The sequence below is a fragment of the Nannobrachium achirus genome (genome assembly GCF_963921795.1).
Source record: "Nannobrachium achirus genome assembly, chromosome: 16".
Lineage (NCBI taxonomy): Eukaryota > Metazoa > Chordata > Actinopteri > Myctophiformes > Myctophidae > Nannobrachium > Nannobrachium achirus.
The window spans coordinates 51385675-51407034 of NC_137823.1; the positions used below are offsets into that span (position 1 = coordinate 51385675).

Consider the following 21360-nt stretch of genomic DNA (forward strand, 5'->3'; position numbering starts at 1 on the left):
AAGGAAATGCTGAACGTTAATTCACATTTTATGGTTTCCTAAATTGTTTCCTACAGCCCATGTTTTACAAATGTATAACATTTTTGGCTGTTGTAAATAAACAGTTATGTCTGCATTTTCTAATTAAGTTATGTCTGCATTTTCTAGTAGTGAACAAAACAAGACAGTATATTTTTATCTTTTCAAAGTGTGTTGTGAGCCGTTTTCACTTATTCTAATTTATCTTTTGTACCATGCCAACCCATAAAAAAAACACCCAGCACAGAAGATAAATAAAATGAGAGGCCTTTCACAGTACAAGTGTCAAGTTTATTTTGAGCACAGCACAAAAGTGTCAAGTGCAGGCTTTAACAGTTTTTTTTGTATGCGTCATGTTAAGAGGGGCATCTATCTCCACTGGCCGAACTGCGCCGCTGTTTTGAATCACGCCTCTCACAGCATATCTCCATATACAGTACCAGGGGTCTCCGGGTGCCATATATGGGTAACTGGTCCGATATACATCACTGGCCAGATGGCCAAGAATTGTCCTGAGGCGTCTTACTAGTAGTATACTGTGACCTACGGTCGCAATAAATCGGGCCTTACAAGTCATGAATAAATATTTTTCCAATCATTGATACTTATTAGTGTGGTTATTCTTGGGGAAACTTTATTCTAGATAAACTTTATTTGTGAACAGGTTTTTACCTTGAAAAAAAAAAGAAAACCCCATTCACAATGGTAGCAAAGAAAAAATAATTTCCTGATATTTTTAAATAAAAACATTTGAGGAGTGCGCTAGCTCGAGTATTGGTCGAGCTTCACATGACAGCTTTCTACAGAATATAGTCATGTCGGCAACCACACTTGCAATTTTCAATTGCATTTTCTAGTTTTGGAATCGTAATTGTTTTACTTTTACTTTTTTAGTGTCATCACATTTATGAATTCCCACATAAATTATATACATTTTACATGGATGGGAATGTGCACTGAACTCTTAAGTAATGTAACCTGAGCATACCTAATATGGGGCAACATTAGCCAAAAATAGCAGATATACAAGCTCATAATGCATTGCAAAGTAACAGGTTGTGTGCTTGTAGATCGGCAATTTTTGTTGTTTGTTTGTGAACCCGGAAAGAATTAGTACAAAATACAAAGCAGACCCTGCGGTCAATTAAGTGTTAGCTTACTAAGTATAGAGGGTTTATGTGGTTAAGATCCAGTCATTGGGTGTTTAGAAATTGTTTTAAATATTGATCACTACTATTCCTTAAGGATAAAATTAGACCCTCCAGAAAAACGTGGGCAAAAAAATCCATGATTATGCAGACTAAAATAATTGATTATTTTCTGGCAAAAATCCTTGATTTTGTGATGAAAAATGCTGGGTTTTATATGATTTTATGCGGCAAAATTGTGGAAAGTTGCGAAATATGCGAAAAGATGTGAAATATCCAATGGTTTGTGATTTTATGCTGTGAAATATGCGGGTAGTTCCCGAAATATGTGGGAGGAAATATGCTATTATGCGGCCTTTTTGTAAATATGTGACCCCTGCATAATCTGTGGCATTTGGCTGATTATGCAGGAAATCACATTTTCTGGAGGGTCTATAAAATGCTGTTCAACACTAGCAATGTCAGTGAAACCCTTATAAATGTATAACATTGACTTGCTAAGTATTTTTCACCAAGGAATAATGTGTGAATGGTTTTCAGCTCATCACATACTACTTGACCCTGGCAGTATCCCTTTAGAACTCATTTTTAGTATAAGTTTCTGTACTTAACACTAGAAGTCATTTTTAGGGCACGGTCACAACACACTTTTATTCTACATCTGAGGGCAGATTCTGCCCATGCATTTCAATGGTAATGGAGTGGATTTTTTGAGTAATCCGCAAATGGAAGCAAACCGCTCCATTCCCATTGCGAAATGCATTGGCAGAATCCGCCCTCATAGGCAGAATAAAAGTGCGGTGTGACTATGCCTATGTCTACATTCCCGTACCAAATTATTCACAATATTTTGTGTGATTTTACAGATAGAAATCTGCTAGTATGTCTCATACATCACCTGGAAATCATTGGCTTTGTTGTAGTGCATGTTGAGAGCTCTGAAAAGTTGTGATTCTCTTCCAACAGTCAGATCCCGGACATCAGCCACTCCTTCCATGAGGGCATGACGGGCATGCTTTTCCATCTGGATGTAGTAGAACTCCCGGAAATTACTGAACCACTTGATGAGCTGTGAGGTGATGCAACGAGTGAACTGGGAGGCAACACAAAAACAGGTGGGTGAGACAATGCAATGATAATAAAGATATATATAATAAAGATAAGATGATGATTGTGAATGCATGTTTGAGCTAAGTGGAAATTGTTTGGGTTTTGAAAGTTTGCTTTATGACTTGAGTTTTATGTTTTTCCATTTTCAAAATTACAATAAAGTATATATTTTTATATGTAATGTGTTGTCATCGTTATTCTTTCTACTTCACAGAAATGCTATTTTCAATCTGAAGATGGTATATTTACTGTTGGCAATCAAGTTCTAAATGATTAAATAATAATTAAAACTTGATGGGGGTCTGCCACAGCCACAGAAAACAAAACGCATACAATTCTGCAATGGAACTTGTACAACATATTGAGGACCTGTACATTTAAAGCTTTGTTATTTTCTCTCAAGTCTTAGGCTATTTGATTAATGCTAAAAATTATTGCAATACATCCTATAAATTACTATTTATACTGAGTTTATTGCATCTGTCTATTGAAACGACACTCTTACCTGCACATCATGGAAAAAGGTTTTCAACACTGGAGACCTGGGGTACCGCGTGAAGAAGAACATGAGCTTTGCTTTCTTCAGATGGTTGGTGGTCAGGCACTCCTACACAAACCACTATTAAGGATACACACAACTTATACAAGAACAGGGACAAAAGAATAACATTATCAGCTTGAGCTTCAAACAAGCAGGAACGGTAGAGGAGCCTAGTTATAAGGCATAACATATCTACTAGCCCCTATTCCGAGCCATGTCATTTCCACAGAAGTAATGTCCCTGTTCCCTGCATACAGTATATTGCTGTCTACCATGCTAATGAAAATGTCTAGAGTAGATTAGATCATTTATCACCAAGGGAAAATTGTGCTAAAGGTTTGAATTAAGCAGTATAAATAAATAGAATAACATTGGGTACTAAAGAATAGAAAAAACATTTGATGTAATGTGTTGAGTACTTTCTAAAAGGATACATTCAGGACATAGACGTTATTCTTCACTGTATCGCACTCCATCTTGACATGAGGGGCACACTCGTAAATCATTTTGGGATTCATTGCCATAGATGTTTTGGGACTTCTGGTTGATCTAGAGGAGTTGACCTTTGTCCTAATTTTGACTGGGCTCCATGGTATATCGACTGCATCCATTGTTGGAGGACCTGCCCCAGGATTTCCATCTTGGAAGAATCCGAGGCTCTTGTGCTGGGGACTGTTTCTGGGGATTTTCTCTAAAGCCTTGGCTTCATACAGAGCTAAATGACAGCTGAAAGGCAGGGAAGACCTGGGGTGATGGTGAGCTCTTGCTAGGGGCAGGAGATGGGCAACATGATGAGATGTGGCCGGTGAAGGCTTTTTCACAACCAGGGAGAGGGCATCCGTTTGAACCTGGGGGACTTGGCCCTGTGTTCTCTCCGGACAGGAAAGACTTGATGAACTCTCTTTACAAAACGGTGAGTGCCCTTCTTGAAGATGAAGATGCTTGTCAGTCAGTAGACCTACGTTCCCGTTCGGTGGCCGATGTAAGAGCGGCATGTGTTTGGAAATGGAGTCGATTCTTGCGCTGAGAGCTTGTGACAGCTCATGTTTCAAAAGGTCAGCCATCAGTTTGTTTACCATGTCAGGTTTGGATTTGAAGTAATTCATTAGTGTCAACTTTTTCCTTCCTTGGTACGTCTCATCTGAGGGGGCCACAAGCGCATCGTGTGGATCTGTAAGAGTATCCTGCGGTGACGTGTTATGACAATCGTCCCAGGTGAGATGGTTCTGCTCAACAGTCCCCTTGCCAACCTCACACTCACGTCCTTTATCTTCAAGGGCAAAACTTCCCTGAGGCTGTCTGAGTGTTATCTGTATGCCATGCGTTTCCTTTTTTACATTGTGGTTCCCAGGACTCCCCCGACTGGCACTATCCCCTCCACTTCTCTCCAAGTGGTCGTAATGGCGGAGCTGAGGGCACTCCGGTGTCCTTTTATCTCCCTGCATGTTGACTGGTCTCTCATCTTGACTTGCCTGCATGGTCACATCTCTTATACGGGAGCCTGTCATGCCTCTGATGATGTTTTCTACCCTGGCACGCTTTGCTTGATGTCCAGTATTCAGGGGCCATTCAGGAGGACCGCTGACTCCAGGGGATAAGTACCGTCTTATGGATGATGGTCCCATGTTGCCATGTTTGTATGGATTGCTGAGCTCCCTTAGACTTGAGCTACCAAGGGTATTGCTGCTATAATAAGTGTTATCTAGTGGCCTCCGCTTTCCCCCGGTGCCTTTATGTGAAATAAGGGAAATACCTGGTTCATATGGATTCGAAGATGGTGTTGGGTTGGGGTGAAAAGACTGGTAATGTTCTGGATTGTGTTCCTCAAGGTGGAGGTGGTTGTATGAATACATTCTCTCCTCTCATCCCAAAGGCTTGGATCAAACCTGGTTAAATGAAGGTAAACCGTGTAATAAGTATGTTTTGAAAAGCCACTGGTGATGAGATTTCGCATCAATATTAAGAGCATTCAATAGACTTGATTGGAATACATAGTTATTTTGAAGTATACATTAGATATATTTATTATTATAATCAGGGTTGTCAACATTGGACTGTCAGAATCCAGGAGATTTATTTTTTTGGGCGTGCGCGGAACTCCCCAACCGGGGTCTGGGGGTCCCCAAAACATCTTAATAGATATATTTTCCTGTGTTCTGGTGAATTTGTGCATGTTTGATACCTTTATCAGGCTTGCTTTACTAGCATGGGTACAATTTCAGCCTTAAATGCCAAATGTAAGTGTACAGATTTGATGGCTGAAGCAAAGGACATCTTTAATAATTACTTCTCATCTTTAAGTCAATACTTAAGTGAATAATTTTTTTTTAACAAAGTAGATGTAATTTCCTGTGTTTTGGTGAATTTTGGGAGTTTGATACCAAATCCAGGAGAAATCCAGGAGATTTGCCAATCCAGGAGATTCCCAGGAGATGGGGTCAAAATCCAGGAGACTCCTGGGAAATCCAGGAGCATTGACAAGCCTGATTATAATTCTGTTTGTTACACTTTGAGATTTATACTGTTTAGTCACATTAAAGTTCATTGCCTGCAACTTTTAAGATGTGAATTTAGAATTCATTTACTATACACTTTAGCTATCAAAGCCTTAGTTGTACATAAATCCTTTATGTACAAGAGATTTCTGATCAATACCATTCCATCTTAGTATGCTGCATGTTTATTTGTCTAGTTTAATTTAGCTATTTTCAAATTAAAAGTTTGATTTTATTCAGTAGTCTTAACTGTTTAGTGTTTCCCCCTCAATAAAGTTGTTTTTCTTGTGTTGTTTTCTCCTCCCACCATGTAAAGCGTCTTTGGGTACTTAGAAAAGTGCTATATATATATTATTATTTAAAGTATTAATATTGATGGAAACAAACACACTTGCATCTACTCTATATGCCACCAAGAGATAACAAAAATACAAATGAAAAAGTGTTCTTACCTGTTGCCTTTCCTGAGGAGTAGAAGACCAGACCGCAAGGCTACTGAAGGAGAGGGGTCTTTTATTTATACTGTCCAGAATGACACACAGGAGGAGGTGTGGTCAAAAATACATTTTCCATTCATAATTGTAAAAGAAGGTGTGTGTGTGTGTGTGTGTGTGTGTGTGTGTGTGTGTGTGTGTACACATATAGGCCTACACTAAAAAATAGATACATTATGAGTTTTGAAACTTCTACTTATTTCCAAGCTATATCCATTTTGTTTTGAGTATACACTAAGTAAGTATTCAGACTAGGAATAATATGTTTTTATAATTCTCTTCATTCATTGTTTTCCTCCTAGTCCTAAATTTGGTCGCAGCTATTGGCTTTGAAGAAGCAAGTTTACTGTACAGCATGCATGACCTACAGTATGTGCAAGACAGTAACCCCATGAACCATAATGGTATATCCCAGACAGTAACCCCATGCAGGGGGGTATCTAATGGGGGGGACGGGGGGGACAAGTCCCCCCCGGGCCGCCGCCCCCCCCCAAAATTTTTTTTTTTTTTTTTTCTTTTTTTTTTTGGGGGGGGCAAAAGGGTCCGCGGGGGTCCGCGGGGGTCCGTGGACCCCTGGGGGTTATTATATATCCAAGGGTTTATGGATAGAAATGAGACCAGTGAGTCCAGAGTTTCAGTTAGAGCACTGTAAAGTGTGTGTGTCTCAAATGCTAGTTCATGCTAGTCAGTGGCTGATTTATAACAGGGCTAGGGTGGGCTGCAACCCAGGGTGCTGGGCTGCAGCCCAGGGGGGGCTGCGCTAGGGTGGGCTGCAGCCCAGAGTGGGCTGCGCTAGGGTGGGCTGCAGCCCAGGGTGGGCTGCGCTAGGGTGGGCTGCAGCCCAGAGTGGGCTGCGCTAGGGTGGGCTGCGCTAGGGTGGGCTGCAGCCCAAGGTGGGCTGCGCTAGGGTGGGCTGCGCTAGGGTGGGCTGCAGCCCAAGGTGGGCTGCGCTAGGGTGGGCTGCAGCCCAGGGTGGGCTGCGCTAGGGTGGGCTGCGCTAGGGTGGGCTGTAGGCAAAACGGGTGATGTAGCGACCCCCTGTGGACATTTCAGTGTCTTTTTTTTTCCCCCATGGGGAACATTGCTGCCTGCTGGGGTTATATTGGCCAATCACAGCCTTGTTCAGGGAGGCTCTAGACTCAAAATGCTAGTGCTCTGTGCACACAGGGAATCAGGAAATGGGATTACTCTAGGCTCCAAGACTGAAGAGTTTGATGATGAAGCCAAGTAAGTTCATGCTAGTAGTGTGTGTCTGATGGTGATCTGATATCTATTGATCTAATAGATTACCTCTAAGTTGAAGAACCAGCAGTAAATCAACCCAAAATATCCAAAGGCAAAAAATAACCGATTTATAACCGTTTTTGAACATAAAATAACCGATTTTTTTTTGGCCGCGCGCGAAGCGCGCGGCCGAATCGCCGGGCCGTGCGCTTCGCGCACGGCCAATGTGGGCTGGTCAAAATATGTCCCCCCCAACTGTGGAGTGCTGGATACGCCTCTGACCCCATGAAACATAATGGTACATCCATGCATCCCATCCCAGAGCCTTCTTCCTCATAATGTACAATCCCATCGTCTGGTGGGACAGTTGGTCACGCCGTGATTGGCTAATGGTTTAACAAGCAAATACTGGTAATTTATCTGACGAGTAGATACATTATAATAAATTAAATAAAGCTGGCCTGATTGGTTTCATGAAATCATACATTGTTGACTAAAATTAGTTTAATTAAACTACACTCATCGTAATAGCTGGTCAAAAAACGTTGCCTGACAACCAACTAGCCAATCACAGCGCGTCCGTCCCTCCGGGCTATGGGACGTTGACCGTTCCTTTTGGAGCTCTCCTTCAGTCGCCGCCAAGCCCCGACAGCGACGGCAGCAGCCATGTTATCACGGTCCCGATGTCTCTACCGCTCACTGGGCCCCTCTCTAGCGGTGGCACGGCAGGTAAGACCGTCCATGTCAATGGAATGCATGGGTGGTGGTCCTTCTGTTTACGGTCACGTTCCTCAAGGCCACGGTTAGCTCGCACGCTACTGTTAGCTTTGTCTGAAGCAAGGCCTCGTCATCCACCAAGGACAGAATGACACACACACCGCAATGAATCACAGATGATTGGAGGAGGCTGCCAGTGTTGTTGGGAGTTCCTCTGTTTGTAAAAGTTCCTGTGTTTTAATGCATAGCTTGTGTGCCAAGATCAACCGAGCTGTCTTGTTAATTGTGAGCTGAGCCATCCAAGGAGAATCTAATATCTTGCTCCTGACGATGCTCTGTCTATAATACCTACTTACTTACTTTGGATTACTTGACCGCATACAGAGTACTCATATGCTTTATATTATTGGAGACTGTTGTAAAGTTCAACTATTGTAAGCATAACAACTTCAGTCACGTTGTTATAGTGGCGCGCGGAGGTGGCTGCTGTGTGCTGCTACATGTGTGCAGTTGACCTTAACTGACAGAAATAGCCCGTGTCATGTCAAGTATGAATGTGCTGTGAGCTGTTGGGCCTGCCCTGTTCAACTTACAATACTTAAACACTAACAAAACAACATCTATTAGTATTAGATCATCAATAGATGGGGTCTGTCTTCTTCACCTGGTGTGTAATAACTGTTTGCCTGGCGTAAGTAATGTTGCCAAATGCCAACGTGGTTGGATTACACAGTCGGGGAGTGCCCATAAATCCGACCTCTCAGAAGTCCCTGTCTTGTCTTTTCTGTTGATGTTGGTGCTGGGAAAAGCATGCATACACAAGTCAATGTGCTTTTTCCTGTGAGTTGCTCTGCTTTGCTAAACCCTTAGACATTTCATGGATAATAATAATAAGACAAGCACTTGCTAATTTAATATTGTATGTGTGAAAAGTGAAATTCTTTGATTTCACTATTTTGTGCTTAAAATAATATTCGTCAACCTCCATAAAATCACCCTTTGTGGATAATGTACACCAATTTATATTCAAGTTGATCTAGATGTCTTGGTTAGGTAGATGTGACATTGACAACGGTACTCTTGTATAGATAGACCATAATCTTGGGTCTGAGAGTCATTAAGCTTAATTGTATGACAAATTATAATTGATTGATGGAACTTGAGCTTTCTTTTTTAACTAATTCTATGTTTTGGATCTTGGAAAACACTTAATATAGTTTGACTCTTGACTGTGATGGAACCTTAGTGGCATCCTGTAAGATATGGCTGTATTGCCTGCTTTATGTTGAGTATAGAGCCTTCATATTGTGATCTTGTAATAATTAATGAATCAATGAAGCTGAAATTTCTTTTCTTTTCAGGGAAATAATGTGCTGGTTCGACGGAGTGCATCAGGTATTTGGCCAAACAGTACACTACTCACACTTTATGCGATCTAATACAACATCTAAGACAGTTATTATTGTTTCTCATCAAAACGTGTCCTTTGCGTGAGTCTAATAAAAAAAAAAAAAATGTGATAACGCAGACTGTACAATCAGCTAAATAACTAAATTTACACTCCTTCTCTTAATCTTAATCCCATGTCACTCAATGACACAAGCCTTCAAGAATAAACTCAACTCTTGTCTTGATGCAATAATCGAGTTAATTGAGTTTGCTTTAACTTCATTTGTATTCTCTCTTTTCATATCTCCTTCAAGGTCTCAATACTTTCAACTGGGTAATTTACAGGAATGCAAAGTTGTAAGTACTCTCTGTTCTGTTCAGGTTGTCTTTGTATGTTTACTGCCACAATAATTATCATCTACAGACCCTTGAGCATATATGAGTTCATGTTGATTAGCTTAGTTTGGAGTACTGTAATAGGGATCATCTTAGAAATGACAAATAATTGATCACCAGCAAATCAAGTGTTTATAACATCAACTGACTGTTGAATGTGACTTTATATTGTGCTTAGTTACCAGTAACACTCCCTAATCGGGAGATAAGCGACCGTAGGTCACTTATCTCCACAAAGAGGGCAAAAATGTGTTTTGCCAAAATCTTCCTGATCCATGTTGATGACATGAGTGTAGACATACTGTGTAGTGATTTTCGTGATTTTAGGGCAAAATCTGTAGGAGCAGTGTCCAAAAATGTGTTTTTAAAAATCGGCCTGGAGGTGGCGCTATATGGGAGAGATTCATGTTGATGGGATGACTGTAGACATACTGTGTACCGATTTGCGTGATTTTAGGGCAAAAAATTGTAGGAGCAGTGTCCAAAAATGTGTTTTGCAAGAATCGGCCTCATGGTGGCGCTAGAAGAGGGCCATGTGAGAAATGAGGGGTGGGGTCTCCGCGCCGGCAAGGCGGACGAATAGGTACCGGCCCCGGCTGTCCCGGTCGCTCCTAGCCGGAGTTACGGCATTTTATGTGAGCTGCAGTGTAGGGGGTCCTCCACTGGGGGTGCCACCACTTTTGCATGCGTTCTGGAGCACCAGGAGTGGGTGGTCCCCGGGAATTCCCCGTGAGCAGCCCCGTTGGGGTGGTCATTTGGTCAGTTTAGCACATTTGGTCATTTTTTACATCTGGGGGTCCCCCAGGGACCTGGGGGTCCCTGGAGCTCCGGGGGTCCTTGGAGGTTGTAGTTTGGCAGGTAAGGAACGTGTGTGCAAAATTTGGCATGGATCGGGGCAACGGTTGCGGAGATATGAGCAGGGCAAGAGTGTGAGGTGTGACAGACAGACTGACGGACTGACTTACACTTTATTTGTGCAGGGTTTGATAGTAAATGCGACCTACGGTCGCAACTACACTTATACTGTAGTAACTGTACCTCCAGAGCTAAATGTCTGTTGTTTTTTGTCTTCCAGATGTCCGTCTCTGTCATCGGCTAATGTCTTCCACATCAGATATTTCAGAACATCAGCTGTTCACAGTATGTAATAAAACAAATATTTTAAATGATTTACTGGTCTATTGAACTCATATTCTCTACTTGACATGTAATCCATACTGACTAATATGCATGTTCCTACAGGGGATGAAGTAATCACCATCAAAACCCCAGCGTTTGCAGAGTCTGTCACAGAGGGTGATGTAAGGTGGGAGAAAGGTGGGTATAAGTGAACGAATCAGGAGTGACATTATCAGGTGTATGATCTAGTGACAAAATTGTACTTGCCATGTGTCACGTCTCACGTGTGAAATTCCAAGTTGGCATTTCACATGTGTCAATGTCTCCCACTGCTTGAGAATTGCGACTCAATGGTCAGCAGTTAGGCTCATTCAAAGCAAAGTTGAACCTTGCGACTCAATGGTCAGCAGTCAGGCTCATTCAAAGCAAAGTTGAACCTCCACTATGTGTGTGCAAGTAAATAAGGAACCATGAAAACGAGTTGGTTTCGACATTCGACTTGAATGACAGTATGAACCTAATCCACTGCTTAATTCCTATGTCGTTTTGGAGAAGGTTCGGTCATTTCTCTGGTGATCCAAACACAACGGACACTCTTCCATTGCTGATGTGTTCATCCGTATTGACGTTCTTACTAGTATGCTATTGGGATGCTTTGGTCGGTGAACATTCTAACTTGCTTCCGGGAAGCCTTTTGCAAGTAACGAGCATAAGCTTCAGAAATGAGGCTTTTTCCGAAGCCAAATGGCAGACATGCCAAAACATCTCACTGTTCCAACCAAGTACCTCAAACAAAGGCACTGTAGTCTTTTTAATGGAATTTTATGTACTTAAGCATTAGCAACAGAACGTAATCTGTTTTAATACATTTTTCTTGTTGGACCTGTAAATGTGGGAAGAACTGGATATATAACGGTCAGTACATTTGCATAAAGGGGTGGGGCTGTGATTCTCAAGCATAAAATACAGAATTAAAAATGTATATTAATCCACATAACAGAGACTCTCTTTCACTCTAGGACTTTAAATTGACAAAGTAAATGAAAAATGCATGATTGACAAGCAGTTGCGTAGATTTAGCCTAACAACAGTTATAGCATTAGGCTATAATTTGGATTGAAAACTCTTTGAACACAAAATAATATAAAAAAGTAATACAGCTTAACGGCTTCAGCTGGCCCAGCAATACATAAAAAAATAATAGGCTACTCACAGCCAGGTAATAGAGACATAATATTCATTCTGTGATGCATGTATGAGAGAGAGGCCGGGCCAGGCCAGGATGTCTGGAGGGCCAAAATGGTACCGGCATCTTGTGATTGTCGTCGTCGTCGGGTGGAAACCTTGTATGTCCAAAACCTTCCTTTTTAAAAAAAATATTTGAAAAACTGTTTAAAATGGTGAAAATAAGAGGTCTACAAACACACAACGCCTCGCGATGTTGTGTGCTTGTAAATCGGCCTTTTTTGTGCAACAGTCTTATATGATGAGGCAGGGCTTTTATTTACAAAAATCATGGACATTTGAAACTTGGAGATATAAGGTTTCTGCCGGACAGTGACGATATACAGTATATCAAATATATTCAGGGAGGGAATTGGACTAATAGTGGAAATCTAAAAATACAACTGTCTAGTTGGTTTAATCTTGAATTGTCAGTATTGTACAAATTCAAAACCATTAATTGTTGTGCATGTTTCTTCCAGCTGTGGGTGATTCGGTGGCTGAAGATGAAGTGGTGTGTGAAATTGAGACGGACAAGGTATGAATTAGGAAAACTAAATTGTCTAATGAAGACCTTTTCACCTTTTTGATTTTAAGTGAGTTTGATTTTAGGTGCCTTGCTTTCTAAAGTGTGTGTGTTTGGTACCGGCAGACTTCGGTACAAGTACCCTCTCCTGCGGCTGGTGTCATAGTGGAACTCCTGGTGGAAGATGGAGGGAAGGTGGAGGGAGGAACGGAACTCTTCAAACTCAAGAAAGGAGGTACACACCTGTCCCTGGCTTTGTGTTTATAATTGTATTCGTCTTAACAAGCAATACAGCATTTAATTTGATTCACAGATTCAAATCAGTTCTCACCTGTTTCTTAGACTAAGCATTGTCAAAATGTTCAAATGTCTTCTAAAGTAGGGGTGGTGAAAAATACTCGATTCAGCAATGCATCGCTATTCTGCCGTGCTCGATTCGGATTATTGCAGCAACGTGACATAATCAAAGCCTAAATACTAGTAAGACACCTCAGGGCGACAAGCCATGTCTTTTATATCGGACCAGTTACCATTATATGGAGACCCCTGGTACCCATATATGGAGATATGCTGTGAGAGCCCAAACATGCTTACTCAGTTATTTGTTATGTGAAAGTCCTATGATGTCTATCACATCTGACATCATACATACAATCCCTTTTATGCCCATACATGGAGATCCCTGTCTGAACCAGCCACACGGATATGGGCTGTCTTCCTTCATATATGGGCATTCCCATATGAAGTCTTGTTAGATCTGGACTTAATATTGATGACATTAGGGATCTCCATATATGGGCAAAAAAGGGATTCTGTTAGAGTGGTTCCCATGACGTCACAGTGATGTCAAACCGTGATGTCAGAGCAGCAAACCCATAGACGTAAAAAGTGTACATGTCTAGACAGACAGAGTCAGCATTAGGGATGTGAAAAAAAAAAATCGAAAAAATGTTTTAATTGCTTGTTCAAAAACGTTATAAGCGTTAATGTTTTCCAAATGTAAGAGGACCGGTGTGTGTGTGTGTGTCGGGGACGAGTGAATGTCTGTGTTGTGCATGCATGCATCGCAGATTCACATGCATGTGGCGATAGTCAGGTCCTCGGACTACTGGTTGAGAAACACTGCTGGTCTGTTTGCACGCGTCATAGCAGTGCGCGCTGACTGGATGTGTTTTGTTTACGTGCCTGTGTGCATGCATGCATGACACGAAAGCTTGCTTGTTAATGGCAGCGTCGCCTCGTGTGCGGTGATTTTGTCAAGATTGACAATAAAACCCAACACAAAATACACTACTCGTCGTGGAAGCGGTCAGGGAGGAAGACATTGAGCGCTCCCACTACTTTCCATGGACTTTGTCACTCCGCTTCTAGTCTCTAAAGAACAGACTCCATGCTAACGCAAGGAAGAGCAATTATTTGTTATAATTATTATTAGGACTTTGATGCAAGTTCTGATGGGTGCAGCTGCATAAGTTGTGTTGCTTAAAGTAATGCGCCATTGTGCTCTCCTCTCAGCTGCTTAGAGATGGGATTTATGGCTCTTTGAAGTGAGCCGGATCTCTGGGATCCGTTCCTTTCAAAGAGCCGTTCAAAAGACTGGCTCATTTGAGTTACTAGCTACTTTGTAGATTTTGATTATAAATACAAATAACTTCAACCCTATATACATTTATTTCTGACATACATAGGTTACATACCTGCCATTTGAAAATAGCCGATCTACAAGCTCACAATGCGTCGCGACGCAAAGAGCCGTTCAAAAGACTCGATTCGTTCGCGAACGTCCCATCTCTACAGCTGCAGCTTCGACGCGTCGATTTTCGGCCTCGACGTGTCTATTAGCAAATAATGCGGCAAGCATGTGCCGTTTCACATACTAAATATTATATACAGTATTATTGCGACCAATAATACTGTATATAATATGTTATATAATATTGTTCATTATATGCTTGTATTGACCGATGAAACATTTGCCATGTTGTGCAGTAATATAGAAAAGTGTGATGCATCGTAGAATCAAATCCTTACCAGGTGAATCGTAATCAAATTGAATCGTGAGGGCAGTGCCAATGCACTTGCTCTATTCTAACGGTGGAAAAGTGAAAGCTCTTTCCGCTTAATTCATTGTCGTTAGCGGGAGCTGCCGCGCCTGCCCCAGCTGCCCCTGCTCCAGCTGCTGAAGCCCCTGCAGCAGCAGCAGCACCACCACCTCCGCCACCTCCTACTCCTGTCCCTGCTGCCATGCCACCGGTGCCCCCAGTGCCAGCACAAGCTGCCCAAGCCAAATCTGGTATGTTTGACCCACCAGTTGCTTCACAAATTACTCTGTGGGAAGGCTGATTCATACTTCGTCATGCAACCCTTCACTTGATAGAAATGGCATATCTTAAAGTGAGAAATGCATTGTCGTCGATAATGTTTCTGTTGGAAATATGTAATTTTCATCGTTTGACATTTGTCCAAGGGGCTGTACAATTAAAGCTATGCTTCATGAGGATATTTCAACACTTTTATTCCTTGTTATTGTTTCTGCAATCCAGAATCTATTTGAATTAATAGAATTACCAATATGTGTGGTATTTATACAGTATAACTAGCACACTTACATATCATGTAAGGATTGCTGCTTTAACCCATTAGGTTTTTACAAATAATTTAATTATTCTGTCATCTTCTGTTTTAATACAGTTTCTGCTATCAAGCCCACTGCTGCTGCGCCGCCACCTCCAGCATTCACTCCTCCAATAGCAGGAGCCAGAACGGAGAGCAGGGTAAAACACACTTGTGACACTGAGACATGGCCCTTGTAAAAGTACTGACTTGGTGGTGACCGTGCAGATAATAAAAGCCACTCAGGCGGATGGTCTGTCCAAACATGTCAGGTGCCAACTGAGATTGTTAAGTTATTCGGTGCAGCAGTCATCATGACTATCCATTCTTTATCCTATGTTCCATATGTTCCCCTGGGAATGCCAATCAGTTGACTGTGTAGCAAGCATTTTCCCCCTGTCTTTTCAGGTGAAGATGAACCGTATGAGGCTTAGAATCGCCCAGAGGCTGAAGGAGGCTCAGAACACTTGTGCCATGCTGACAACCTTCAATGAGGTTGACATGAGGTGAGCAACGCATACAGTAACACACTTAATGGACCCTTAACAGGTCTGTAACTCTGAGAGTTTACAAATTGTCTCTTGGGGAACCATTTGGTTCCATTTGTACACTCTTAAGTTGTGGGGGGCTGTAGACTAATGCATACCAAACTGGGAGTCCTTGAAATTAGGGTTGGAGAACCACTACGTACCAGACAGCCAAGTATACAGTATATATATATTCTTTTTCTCTCTCTCTCTCTCTCTCTCTCTCTCTCTCTCTCTCTCCAGCAACATTCAGGAAATGAGGAAGTTCCACAAGGACGCCTTCCTGAAGAAACACAACATCAAGCTGGGCTTCATGTCCGCCTTCGTGAAGGCCTCAGCACACGCCCTGACTGAACAGCCAGCTGTTAATGGCGGTAAGCCTCACCACTAAGACGGCTTCTATCTGCCGCATAATAGAGGCTTACTACCAGTGTTTGCACTCAGAAGTCAACCGGCTTTAGTGTTTTGCTTTCTTCATGAGCTTATGTACCTAATTGTTCCATTGCTTTCCAACATTCATCTGTTATTGTGCAAATGTGTGAAGACGTCATTCTTTTCATGTACAGTCAATGATACTAACTGAATTAATCAAATTTAACGCTTTACATCTGTCAACATAACTTTTTTTCCCCCCCTGCAGTTATTGATGATACAACCAAAGAGATTGTGTACAGGGATTATGTAGACATTAGTGTGGCCGTGGCAACTCCAAAGGCAAGACTTCTTGGACACTTAAAACAATTTTCCCTATTCCTGCAGAATTTTGTATTTATTGTTTTAATATTGTTCCTGTTTAAACATTCAGTTTACAGCTCCAATATATTGTAAATAAGTATCAGATGTGCTAAGTCGTTCTCAAATTCTCTCTCCATTTAATCTAGGGTCTTGTTGTACCAGTGATCCGCAATGTCGAGACCATGAACTTTGCGGACATTGAGAAGACCATTAATGCTCTAGGAGAAAAGGTAAAATAAGAGAAACGTTTAAAATAGGGCCAGACCGATATATCTGACATAATTTGACTTTTTGTAAATGTATTTTTAATTTTAGGGAGACTGGTTGGTTCTTGTAGATCTCTGTGTATGTATTTATCTGTGGTGCTATTACGTAGCTATGAGCAGATGCCTGAAGAAGGTCTATTTGGCCGAAACCTTTCTTAAATAGTGTTCGTATTGTGCAAGTGCAGACTGTGTGTGCAGGTGATTTAGTTTTATTAGGTGTTGATTCCTGACGATCAGGTGTCTGTACGACTAATTTTCTTTTTTGCAAAATCAGTTATGCGGCCAATGTTTCCAGACTGTTAACCATGTGTCCCCAATTTGGGCATGTCATTATAGGCGTTTTTTTTTTTTTTTTTTGTAGGAGATCTACAAGCTCACAGCGTGTTGTGATGCGATGTGGTGTGAGCTTGTAAATGGCTATTTCTGAAACGGAACAAAACATCTCCAGTCAAAACGTTTGTTAACAGTGATGTCTCCCTCTGTGTGCTTCAGGCTCGCAAAAACGAGCTGGCCGTGGAGGACATGGACGGCGGTACATTCACCATCAGCAACGGTGGAGTGTTTGGGTCCATGTTCGGCACGCCCATCATCAACCCACCACAGTCTGCCATCCTGGGCATGCATGGCATCTTTGACCGGCCTGTGGCCATCAATGGCAAGGTGAGTCATTCAATATATCCTCGGTTATTGTTGGCTAAATCTATGCTGCTTTGTTTTTCTTTTCTTTTTATGAGAGATGCTCCGATTGCGATTTTTGGGGCCGATCACCGATCAACTGGAATCAGTATCTGCCGATACCGATATTCCCGATCACAGCGTCAAATCCATAAATTCTTCTATTTATTGTTACTGTAGCAGCATTTATATATTTCTTCTTACAAAACATTGACATTGTATATTAAGTATAAACATTAAGAGATTGCACGCTGAGGTCCTTTAGTATCGAATTCAACTCGGGAGTTGAAGCTGAGGTTACATTCAGTCCCACAGATAAATATTGTGATCTAGCTCGTAGATCGGCAAAGCCTATGGAGGCATTATCGTCCGATCGTGATCACTCACTGATCAATCGTCACATCTCTACTTTTTATTCTTTGTTTTCAAATAAGACTATTGCAATTACTGACTGTTCCATAAAATGTTTTAAGTATCTGACATATCTCATGCAACCCCCCCCCCCCCCCCCCCCCCCCACCCCCCCCAAACATTTGATTTTAAAACAAAGACAGATTCTTTTCTCTTTTTTTAACCCACATATCTTCCTTTTTTGCAGGTTGAAATCCGGCCAATGATGTACATAGCACTGACATACGACCACCGACTCGTTGATGGCAGAGAAGCAGTCACTTTCCTGCGCAAGATCAAAGCAGTGGTAGAAGACCCACGGGTGTTGCTACTTGACATGTAATGTCCCTAAAGGTCACTAAAAAATGCTCTGTTAAAAACATGGCTTACATACATGGAAACTCCACCAACATTTAGCTGAGGAATGGGCTATGTGTTTATCCATCTATGAGGCTCGCTATAATTTCAACATTGGATTTGATAGTTTATACACAAGCAGCCCTCCATTTATTTGATTTTACTTGAATCCCAATGTAAAAGATTGTCCTGTGACACTTCTGCATTTCTTACGACAAGTTTCAGAATCTCTTAAATGCCATATATACATACCTGTAGTTATAACATGTTAAAGTTATGTTATCTGCTGCTCTGATGGACACTCATGAACCCCCATGCTTGAGTCTAGCATGAGGGTTCATGAGTGTCAGCTAGACTGATCCTAACATTAATTTGTTGTGGTTTCTCAAGGGTAAAGATTCAGTTATGTGATCACACTCCCTGTTCGCCAGTTACAGTAGTTCCTTGTGTGCCAAATGTCTGCAACAGGGCACTGTGGATATGACTAGTTTCACCTGGTTAATTTAAAACGGTAGAAATAATTTCTTGCTGGAAACAAGCTGTAAAGCAGGAAACTCTGTTGTTTTTGAGGAGTGTGAGGAATATATCGGGCTCTTTCTAATTGGACAGACAAAGGGATGTGGTATGTTTGGATCAGAGTAAACCTTTGAAAGAGCATGTTGTGGAGTCACGCATAGCCATATTCCTTCTCCTGCAGTCATCTATGTCCGGGTTTTGTTGTCTCCTAAAATGTATCTTTGAATTTATTTTTTGGGGGTTATTGTCTGGGTGTCAAAATGTCCATTGATCAAACATTTTGTAAGCATTTATCAAAGAGTATGCACTTAGCCTCCTAGATGTATGCCAAGGGTTCATGAGCTGAAACCATGCAAGGTCGCACACTATTCTTTTCAGGATTTTTATATAATATACTTTAAGTTGTATTATATAAATATATAATGTTGGGAGTAGTTCAATACGCACAATTTGGCAGCATGTCTTTCTCATGAGCTCTACGGGAATGCCTGGGGAACATATTCTCGCTGTGCTATACATATATATATATATATAATGTATCTATTTAAAGAAACAATGATTTTAAACATTAAACAGCATAGAGTTTTATATACTCATCCTCTGTTGTGTGCATGAATTTACCATCAGCTTGGTTTCTTAAAAGAACTCATGCAGTGATGTCGGCACTCAAACAAGCTCAGTCAACCCTTGATACCGTATGTACTTGGACTGGTATCCATCAACGACTAAACCGTGGACACTACGGCAAAACAAAAGTTTAAAAGCATAAAGATCAAGCAAGGAATGTCAACCACTTAACCTTAGCGTCCATATTTTGGGCATGTCATGATAGCTGAAAGTTTCACAAAAGAACATTTGGTAAAAATAGCGGCTCTACAACACAATGTATTCTGAACTCTTGGATCATATATTTTCAAAGATTTGGTGTAGAGGGAAGAAATTAGGGGGCCAACCCTGGAGGACCCCAGTCAATCAAGTATATAGGGTTAACCTTGACATTGTCTTGAGAAATTTGATCATATGTCTTGGTCTTCAAATCTCTGCCATCACTACCTGCAGATGAAACCTATGTACTTTATTCCAAAGATGAACCTTCAAAGCCTTATTAGCCATCCAAGGGCTCTACGCTTAGGAGGACGCTTCACAATAATGGGCTCATCTCTGGCAACGTCTTTAAGGGTTGGTTGGCCCTTCCTTCCACTTCACAGATGCTGGTTCAAGTGTGTGCAGCTGTGTACGATACCCCTTCACTATGTTTGTTTACTTTAATAATCGCAGAGGACAATGAGTCATAATGTACGTCTTTGTTTCTCTGCCTGCCAGCACCTACACAAATGTCTGAACAACACCATTTGTCAGAAAAACACAGAATCCATTATGAGAGTACACAAAACACCCCAAACGTTGGATTACCATGAGAATACTCGAGCTCCTAATTGGCTTGAATACGAAACAATGATGCAAGGGTTCCTTTCATTTATTTACTTTTATTGCCACTCAAGATTCCATTAGCGCATTCAAGGCCATGTTAATTGGCAGCTTGCGCTGTGAAGTGCATAGATATCCGAGAGGGCCATTTGTTGGTGGGGTTTTTGTCTTCGTCTTCAGAATTTGGCCAAATTTGTGAATTTCCAATTGGACTGCTGAAAAAGATGTGGGGTTTTAAGTCTTTGTGTCCATTCAGATGAAAGATGGGCTGTTAGATTTTGGCAGATAGCTGTTTGTTTTTATTAATCCACATCAGAGGGGTAATTTACTTAAATTATTCCTTTTTATTCTTTCAAATAAGCTAATTAATTTGCTTATGTAAAGAGTTGTCTTGTATTGGGACTCTTTAAGGCGATGGCATATGAACAAACAAAATCAGGTGGAATCATCCCCAACAGTTGATATAAAATGTCAAACATAAATGTAGAAAAGGCTGGGCCTTTTTGTGAATGTGTTCCAAAAGCTTGGAGTATGAAAAGTCTTTAAACGACTGTTAATGTTTACTAATTATGTAAACTAGTACTTAGTTGACCGGGATTGACTCTACTTGGTCCACTCTTTTTTGTTTACCTCTACATCAAATCTTGTCAAATATCAGATCTACAAGCCCAGAACATTCCCCCCAGAATAGAGATGTTAGTGGCTAAACTGATTTCACAATTAGTTATCTTCTGACACAGAACATACCCACCAGTAAGACTCCCTAATCGGGAGATAAGCTACCGTAGGTCACTTATCTCCACAAATAGGGCAAAAATGTGTTTTGCCAAAATCTTACGTTTCTTGCCTTTTTAAGCTGTATCAGATCTGCTTCATTTATTTGTACCTTTGTGTTATTTTACCTGGAAAACAGCCAGATCAAACTTGGACAGGATAGTGTGACTCGATGAGGCTCAGCTACAGAGACATAGGCCCTTAAACTGTTATCAATGTTTTATAGGCTAATGGTAATATATCTGTGAAGCAGGACAATTACTGGAATTGACCCCCTGCTTAAATATGTATTTTAAGTCCGCAAGAATGATGGTACTCACAATTGACTTGGACATTGGTTAAAAACAAACCAAGAATGTTGCTCTTCTAGTCGACATCAGCAGAAAGTTTGGCTGAAGTTAGAAAAGGCCAGGAGGTCATTGGTTGGAGGGATTAGCAACACCTAACAAGAATAGCTATCCACTATCATACCAGTAAGACTCCCTACTCGGGAGATAAGCGAGCGTCAGGTCCATGTATGCACAAATTGGCCTTATGGTGGCGCTAGAATAGGGGCATGTGAGAAATCAGGGTGGAGGTTGTGGTTTGCCAGCCAAGGAGTGTGTGTGCAAAGTTTGGCATGGATAGGGGCAACGGTGCCGGAGATAAGAGTAGGGCCAAAAGTGTGACGTGACGGAC

At 41.3% G+C, this 21360-nt stretch overlaps 1 protein-coding gene across 1 annotated transcript in view; it reads left to right on the forward strand.

Annotated features, from left to right (window-relative positions):
• The window catches only part of ylpm1 (YLP motif containing 1), a 62110-nt gene extending 43034 nt beyond the window's left edge, over nt 1-19076 (forward strand). Inside the window, exons 22-37 of the mRNA XM_080745027.1 lie at nt 2133-2196; nt 7640-7759; nt 9109-9142; nt 9451-9493; nt 10608-10672; nt 10775-10849; nt 12358-12413; nt 12528-12636; nt 14539-14694; nt 15093-15175; nt 15423-15520; nt 15785-15915; nt 16182-16255; nt 16423-16506; nt 17035-17202; nt 17816-19076. Of these exons, the coding sequence (XP_080601153.1) occupies nt 2133-2196; nt 7640-7759; nt 9109-9142; nt 9451-9493; nt 10608-10672; nt 10775-10849; nt 12358-12413; nt 12528-12636; nt 14539-14694; nt 15093-15175; nt 15423-15520; nt 15785-15915; nt 16182-16255; nt 16423-16506; nt 17035-17202; nt 17816-17950 (1495 nt within the window). The 3' untranslated portion in view covers nt 17951-19076. The remainder of the gene's footprint in view (nt 1-2132; nt 2197-7639; nt 7760-9108; nt 9143-9450; nt 9494-10607; nt 10673-10774; nt 10850-12357; nt 12414-12527; nt 12637-14538; nt 14695-15092; nt 15176-15422; nt 15521-15784; nt 15916-16181; nt 16256-16422; nt 16507-17034; nt 17203-17815) is intronic.
• The last annotated feature ends 2284 nt before the right edge of the window (nt 19077-21360 follow it).